This window comes from Vigna radiata, unplaced genomic scaffold (genome assembly GCF_000741045.1).
Source record: "Vigna radiata var. radiata cultivar VC1973A unplaced genomic scaffold, Vradiata_ver6 scaffold_161, whole genome shotgun sequence".
NCBI lineage: Eukaryota > Viridiplantae > Streptophyta > Magnoliopsida > Fabales > Fabaceae > Vigna > Vigna radiata.
This window is the reverse complement of record NW_014542362.1, coordinates 463629-472045: the sequence shown is the minus strand read 5'-3', so window position 1 is coordinate 472045 and position 8417 is coordinate 463629. Positions and strand designations below refer to the sequence as shown.

Here is an 8417-nt window from a genome sequence, read left to right as displayed (position 1 = left end):
AATTCCAAAACTTCATGTCACTCAAAATGACTCAATTTTAAGATATTTTTGTTGACTTGACCGGTAATTTTTATCTGAAGGTTCTTAATGGAAATAAAAATGTGAATACATTTTATATTGTTAAAAATTTAGGTTGAACTAATCTTGCAAACACTTAATAAAACTTTTAAGCTTCAGAAAAAAAAAATGTAAGTAAAAACGGGGTGTTAATAACAATCTCCTTTTCTCATATATCTTTGCCTTGCTAAGCCCAATTTTCCTTGACGACCAGAGCCCAGAAGCAAGAGCCACCGTGATTAATCATGAATCGCAGCACGAGGTTACGAAGGTACTAGGTAGATTTCTTAATGTTTACAATGACAGTGATATTTTATAATTAAATGGTACAATCATTACACTAATTATATTAATTATATTAGGATGAAGTATAAGTGTGTGACTATAGGGAATTTTGGTTTGAGGGACAGCGTAGGGTGATAACTTCATCTACTTAACCTATAATCCAAAACGATTCCAACTTCATTAACAAAGAATCACCATATACAGAGGCAAAAGGAAGAAGCCAAGATCACGTGCCAGAGATGACATTTAGCACCTGGAATTTGTGAACCGAACTACTCGTCAACTCAGGGATCAATGCGTACTTTTAAACCACTCTCTGTGCCTCTTTCTTTTGCTTGTCATTTTCTCAAAGAGGAATTTCCCTACCAAATTTCGATCTCCTAGTACAATTTTTTTTATCTCATGTAAATTATTTTTTTAGTATTATTTCACATGTATTTAGAGCTATCTTTCTTATTACATATTCTTGTTAACGTGTTGGAATAAATTACGTGGTTGAAGCTTGCCATTTAAAATCACTAATTGAGGGACCAAAAAGCTTTCGTAACTGAGGTGAGTACTAATTTAGTGGAAGACCCAGAATTATTGAGTCAAGTCTTTTGTAATCTAGTATTTGCATGTGACTTTTGTTTTAGAGAATAGTTGCAATTGCTGTTTGACCCTTCTCCATACACAATCTATTGCAGCCAATGCAGTTTTATTTATCTATTTTTCTTATGTGTCCAAACAGACAAGTCACTCATGGTTTCTCGGAAAGATGAATCATTGTATCAAACTATAATTATTCTGTGCTGATTACTCTGATTAATGGAGGCACTACTAAACTATAGGTACATACTAAAACATCAAATAATTTGATTTTACGTTACATGAGGCTGGCTAACATGGTGCCAAGTATTGTCAACTCTTGGTTTCGACATGTCATTTGTGAGAAAAAGTCAGGAATATGGCTTCCCATTAGTTTCAAACCAAACCCAAGTCATCTTCAAAACTCTCTTTTAGATTGAAGATCAAAATTTCAATTTTACATTCTTATCAATTCTCAATCAAACCATACCCAACAACAAAACATCCCATATTCCATAGCAGCTTTGTCCCCTTAAATCTTAGAACTTCACGCTCGCCAATTACGTCATGGCACCAAAAACTTAAAAAAAAAAAAAATCGCAATATTTTTAGTTTTTAAAAGACAATCCATCCCTCTCTCTTTTCAACTTCCGTTAAATTATATTATCTGTCAAATTTCACCTTCCAAGTCATGTTCAATCGCCCTTAACTCTCCTTTAAAACATGACGCTGCTACTTCCTTCCCACTATATCCACTAGCCGCGAACCTTTACAACATTGGAGCAAGCAACAAACCAAGCTCTGTTTTTTCTTTTTCCTTTCTTTCTAGCTAGAACAGGAACATCGAAACAGTGACGCAAAATGAAGCCCCTTTGCAGATTCTTGATTTTCATATCGCTATTTGCTCTGGTGGAATCTTCATGCAGCAGTGAAGAAGAGAACGTTTTGGTGTCAAAGGCTTTCAAATCAGTCTCTGGCTTCAACGCTTACTCCTGGTTTCAAACCAACTGTTCACAAGCTCACATCACCAGAATAGTACTTCCATCCCAAAACCTCACTGGCACAATCTCCTGGGGCTACCTCAGGAACATGTCCAACCTCCAGGTTTTCGATCTCTCGGGTAATTCTTTACAGGGCCACGTCCCAAGCTGGTTCTGGTCAACTTCATCCTTATTGGAAATAAACCTCTCCGGTAACAGGTTCGGAGGGAGCATTATTTTCCACTCCTCCAAACCCACAACACAAAACTCCTCGTTTTCAATTTCATCCATTCAAACGCTCAATCTCTCCCACAACAGGTTCACCAATTCAATCCAACTTTCTGCCTTCCAGAACCTTAAAATCCTCGACCTTTCCAACAACAACCTGCGAACACTCCCCTCCGGACTCCAAAACCTCTCCAAGCTTCAACACCTCGATCTCTCATGCTGTAATCTCCAAAGCGACGTAAAACCAGTTTCCTCTCTTCACTCACTTCGCTACTTGGACTTATCCAACAACACCTTCACGGGAAATTTCCCTTTTGATTTCCCTCCACTGGCCACCCTCGAATTCCTCAACATCTCTTATAACAACTTCACCTCATCAACTAGCCTAACCAAGTTCAACAATTTCGGCAAATCAGCTTTTATCCACGCTGGCAACAACTTCACCTACGACAGCACCGCGTCCAAAACGTCCAACACCAGTAAAAACTCAGCGCAATCCACCCACAAGAAACAACATAAGCGAAAATCCAAAAGGCTGATTGCTGCAGCGTCGTCTGCGGGATCAGCAGTTGTCCTAATTCTGTTGTCCATTTGGGTACTCCGCATTGTTATTAGGAAGAGGAAGCAACGCGCCAAGAGGAGCAAGTGGGCGATTTCCATGCCGGTTCCACATGGTATGAACGTGGTGACTAGCAGAGTGGAGAAATCAGGGCCGTTTGCTTTCGAGACTGAATCGGGGTCAACGTGGGTGGCTGACCTGAAGGAACCGTCTTCTGCGGCGGTGGTGATGTTCGAGAAGCCGTTGATGAACCTTACTTTCAAGGACCTCATTGTTGCCACGTCACACTTCGGGAAAGACTCGCTGCTCGCGGAGGGAAGGTTTGGGCCCGTTTACAGAGCCGTGCTGCCGGGGGAGCTCCACGTGGCAATCAAGGTCCTGGAACACGCCAGAGACGTTGATCCTGATGAATCGGTCGCCACGTTCGTTGACCTCTCAAGACTGAAGCACCCCAACTTGTTGCCCCTCTCCGGTTACTGCATTGCTGGTAAGCGTGCCGTACCCCACACTCCGTTTCAAAATGTTTTCTTTTTAAATTTTCGTGGCTCTGCGCTCATTAATGGCTTTCACGGGTTTTAATTTTCTAATGTCTTTGTCTGTTCTGTTCCATAACATGTTGCCTTCTGTTGTGTCATTCTTTCCTTTCTTTCTCTTCCAAATATAAAATCTATCGTCTCTGGTTATGATTGCGCGTGGTAATTCGTGCGCACTGTACTTTTTTCCGCAGGTTTAAATTTTGAGTTCCCACAATTGCCCCATTCGTAATGTACTTACCATAAACTTTTTCTTGTTGTCATCGTCTAAATTAGATTGTGTTGTTTCAATGGACCATTAAGTTTGAGCTGAATTTTTAGTTTGAATCCACGTTTCAAGAGCTCGCCAAATTTTAGTTTGTTTCTTATCTAGCTGAGAGAACATGAGATAATTTATAAGGGAAAGGGAGATGTCAAGCTACCCGTTATAGTACTAGCACACATTAGTACCCATTCCTTTTCAATTTAGAATAATAGTTATTATTATCATTTTTGCATACTTTAGAAGAAATTTAAGTATTCTATATATAAAAGCCCCACAAAACAAATGTTAAGTATATTTATTTTTTAATTAAATAGTTATATTTATTATTATTTTGGTGAAATTTTCAGGCAAGGAGAAACTGGTACTGTACGAGTATATGGCTAACGGCGACCTTGGAAGGTGGCTACACGAGCTTCCAACAGGGGACACCAATGTAGAGGATTGGACAGGCGACACGTGGGAGATTCAAAACGGCGCCGTGGACGACGGGTCTCCTGAAAAGATGGGGTGGCTGACACGACATCGTATTGCGGTTGGGATAGCGCGTGGTCTCGCGTACCTGCACCACGCGCGTTCGAAGCCCGTCGTACACGGCCACTTCGTCACCTCCAACATTTTACTCGCGGACGATTTTGAGCCCCGGATCTCCGATTTTGGGTTGCGACACGACCGGAACCCGAACGGAGGCACGGAGGCAGATGTGTACTGCTTCGGGGCGGCGCTGATGGAGCTCCTAACGGGGAAGGAAAGCACGGCGGAGAAGGTGGCAGCGGTGAGAAAGGCGGTGAGGGAGGGACAGGGTGTTAGGATTCTGGACGAAAGGCTCCTGGTCGGGGGTGACTCACTAGTGAGTGAGATGGTGGAGAGTCTCCGCGTGGCGTTTTTGTGTACGGCGGAAGAGCCTAGGAAGAGGCCCACAATGCAGCAGGTTTTGGGTTTGCTGATAGACATTCGTCCTCATCAACAGAGCAACTCGTGACGAGTTGACTCGTCAACCCTAAATTTATTTTATTTAATTTTTGGGCGAAAAGAAAAAGTTGAAAAGGACAAAAAGATGGGCATTTGAAGGGGAAGCGGAGAGAGTAGTTTAGTCTTTTTTTCTGGGGAGCAGGGAATCCCACTCAGGAGTTTCCATAATTTATTCGTTTTCTTCTTTTCTTTATGTGCTATCTTCACTTTTAAAATATACATATTTTTTACTTTTTTATTTTATTTTATTTTGTCTTACCCTCTTTGAGTTTGTTTCTTTTCTTTTTGCTTTATTCTGTTGTTCATTTATTTATCTTTAGCTTAGATTAGGAATATCCTTTTAGCAGACGGAAGCGAAGGGTGGTTTTGGTTAGTTACGTGTTTTTGAAGGGGACCATACCATACGTAGAAACGCTTTCATTCTTGATTTGTCAATACGAGGGTGCTGGTCATTGTCCAAGGAGTTACCATAGGGCATCAGTTTTCGTTTTCAATGATTTCTTATGGAAAATTGTATGGCAGGACAGCCTTTCCTGACATTTATTATGGCCATTCATGCATGAACGTAATTGGAAAATTACGTGGTCAATCAATTAAATATCATTAATGTTATGATTTTTAAGATAATCAATATATAAAGTTAATAAATTTATCAATTATTCTCACCTACCATCTAACGTCATGCTAACCAATTGCTGAACCATCAAATTGTAAACTAATTAACAACTTGCTTTTTTGTTTGAATGGTGAGCAAATAAAGCTTCAGATTATCAAGAACCATTGTATAATAACCATCAATTATCAAGAATATGACATCAAATAATCCTAATAAGATATTTTACCTATTGTCATCTAGCATCTTAGTATTACTTTGGTTAGTTATTAACTAATGATAATCTAACTAAACATTTGGAAGATGTTCTTCTAGTATATTATGTGTTCAAATATATTTAACTTATTTATAAGAAGATTGTGCTTATAACCGGTAATGATCAAACTATGTTCCATTTCAATGCTAAATAATAAGATAAAAGACTTGATTGTTTTTAAATTAATTTATTTTTTTTATGTATTTCTTGTTGTATAATATCGAAAAGGGTGTATTATATAATGATTTAGGTTGTGTTTGCTTCAATTAATTTACTCTTGAAATAGAATCTGAAAGACTTTGATGTAATGATTTAAGAGGAAATGAAGAGGCAAATTTGCGGGATCAAGTGAAAATATGAAGAAAGTATATTTGCGGAGAAAAGAAACTTTTTACAATATTAGCCTCCACTATCATTGTCCAATGTGAAATTGCGGAAAAAGGAGATTTGCTTCTTGATTTTATGAACGATGATTGAAAGCAAATCACTTTTGTAATCGAAAACCAATAAACATATATTCAATTCTGATAAGCATGTAACTGATTCCATACACATACCAGAAGCTATGGAACCATACATGATACTGTTTTGTGTTGTTTAATCCATGCATTAGGTGATTTATTTTCCTAGTTTTAATAATAATAACAAACAATAATATTAATAATAATACTAATACTAATAATAATAATAAATAATAATAATCATAATAATAATAATAATAATAATTATTATTATTATTATTATTATTATTATTTTCATGTTAAAAATTAATTTTGATTTTTTTCTCTACTTATAATAATTTTTACAAATATATATAATATTTACAATTATCATTTTTTATTATTTATACTATTAAGAATATTTTGATAATTTTAACTTTTACCTATTAAACATTTTTTTTATCTGTTACATTACTCAAATCCTATACTAATTTTTAGAAACTTTATTTTCAATTTCACTCTTAATTACCTCAAATCTTCTAAAAAACATTCTTTTTCATATTCATCTTCTAAAATGAAGACAGTCTTAATTTTTTTTAATTAACGGTCACATATAGAGGTAAAATTATATAAAACTTTGTGTACGTAATTAATACTGTGAGAACTTTTGATGACTCATGGATCATTAAAATTGATTATGTGCAAATAATATAAAAACAACTCTCATAGAAGCTAATAATAAAGAGACTTTGTTCTTCTTTCTATATATGTTCTTTTTCTTCCATCATCAGCCACTACACTGACACAGAGGGAAATCGCACGTAAAGACCCCTAAAAAGAATTCTACCTCTTCGGTAAAGCTAAATGTAAGGAAACAAAATATCAATTTTATCAATCTACCCGTTTCTTATATTATTTAAAGCATATACAAAATTAATTTTAAACTTTGTTCGACCAAACAAGATTAATTATTCTTCTTCCTTTTTATTTATATACTCCCTTTTCTATTTCTTTTTTTCTCAAATTTGCTCCCATTTATTTTTCAAGAAATGAAACAGAACATAAAAGGAATTGACATGCATGTTTGAAAAGGTACGAAGTGCTTCATATATGGAAAACAACCAGTTACACTTCGCTGCTGTGTCGTGACCTCCTTCGTACTCTTGTGTTTACTTTACTACTTTTTAGCTTTGTTGTCTTTGTAATGTTCTTTTCCTTGCAACTGGAAGTGGTATTCAAAAAATTTCTTTGACGATATTGGAGATCGTACCATATAAAAAAACTAGGTTATATATAATATATAATTGAGATGTAATTTTTATCTTATAAATTAGTTTTATAAAAATGAATCAGACTTAAACGTTGAATTTCACCATCCATTATCATTTACCTTAACTCAATTCGTAACAGATGTTTATGCCGGCAGATTACAGAAGAGAAACATAAGAGCAATTTCATGAACGTTTCAATGTACAATGTTTTAAATACGATGTTGAAGAATACAATCAAACAATACATGATACTCATTCAAAAAGTGACACCAATTATAATATTTGATAACTCTTTAACTGATGTGTTTCTGCAACTGTTTTAATGAATCACAAAAACAAGATTCCATCTTTTTAAAAGACATACCAATGTCTGAGTTTTTTTTACGAAAGATACACCATTGGCTGACACATTAAAGTGAAGTTCAGTTATAGATTTCTTTTGCCTTTTTCTTTATATATACACATGTACATGTTTCCAAATACCTACACAATCTGACTCGTTCTGAGAATTTTACATTACCTTGATGAATCATAGGACAGAGTTGCTTTTCTATGAGCTTATCACCAGAATAAAGTAGTTCCACAAAGATCAGATTTGCTTTCTTCATCTGTCATCTTTTAAGTGCCAATTCCAACACCTCAGTGTAGGTTTCTCTTTCAAATCGGATCAAAATTATAAATTATACGTGTTATGATTCACATTGAAATTAAAACTATTTTCAATAATTTTACTTTTTACATTCAAAACATGAATTTAAAACTCTAACGTCAAATCATCTTTAAGTTTTGGAAGTGGGCACTGCAACATTGTTAAATCCAATGACTCTGAATAAAGGTTACATAACACTAACTCAAATTGGTCTGAATTCTTTAACTGGAAGGCATACATGTAGCAGAACCATAAAAACCACTTTATTCAATTTTTTTTCACATTAAAGTTTGAGCTGAGCCACTGAACATGCTTGATGATGACTCAGGTTTCTTGCACATGTTCTCGAAGAATCAATGTTACTGAATACGGTAAAAGCAAATATATTTACTAAAATAAATATGTAAGTAAGTTATTACAACGTTAAATAATTTAACACGAATAATGTGATATTTTTCAGTAAAAAAATATTTTAATTTTGGAAAAGTTAGATTTCTAATATTTTTTATTAGAAGTTTCCTTTTGGAAAACCTATTCAAAATCATTTTCTGAAACTAGAGCTGTCAAAACGGGTAACCCGGCTCGACCCGGCCCGGCCCACCACGGGTTGGTCACTTAGTGAGTCAACCCAACCCGGCTCATTTATTAGCGAGCCAGAAAAACTTGAACCCAGCCCGACCCACCACGGGTTGGTGGGTAAACGGGTTGGCTCACTAGCCCATTTAATTACATTTTTTTTAAAATA

General features: G+C 35.8%; 1 protein-coding gene across 1 annotated transcript; it reads left to right on the top strand.

Annotated features, from left to right (window-relative positions):
- The first annotated feature begins 1407 nt into the window (after positions 1 to 1407).
- Positions 1408 to 4691, top strand: LOC106779781 (calmodulin-binding receptor kinase CaMRLK). The gene is made up of 2 exons (XM_014667975.2): positions 1408 to 3163; positions 3822 to 4691. The coding sequence occupies exons 1-2, from the start codon at positions 1771 to 1773 to the stop codon at positions 4451 to 4453; spliced, it is 2025 nt and encodes a 674-aa protein (XP_014523461.1). The 5' UTR covers positions 1408 to 1770; the 3' UTR covers positions 4454 to 4691.
- The last annotated feature ends 3726 nt before the right edge of the window (positions 4692 to 8417 follow it).

Bases quoted from the DNA above. Each gene is read 5' to 3' on its own strand.
- LOC106779781 (XM_014667975.2), top strand. From the start codon at position 1,771: ATGAAGCCCCTTTGCAGATTCTTGATTTTCATATCGCTATTTGCTCTG. The intron at 3,164-3,821 runs GTAAGCGTGCCG...TGAAATTTTCAG, and splicing joins CTCCGGTTACTGCATTGCTG to GCAAGGAGAAACTGGTACTG.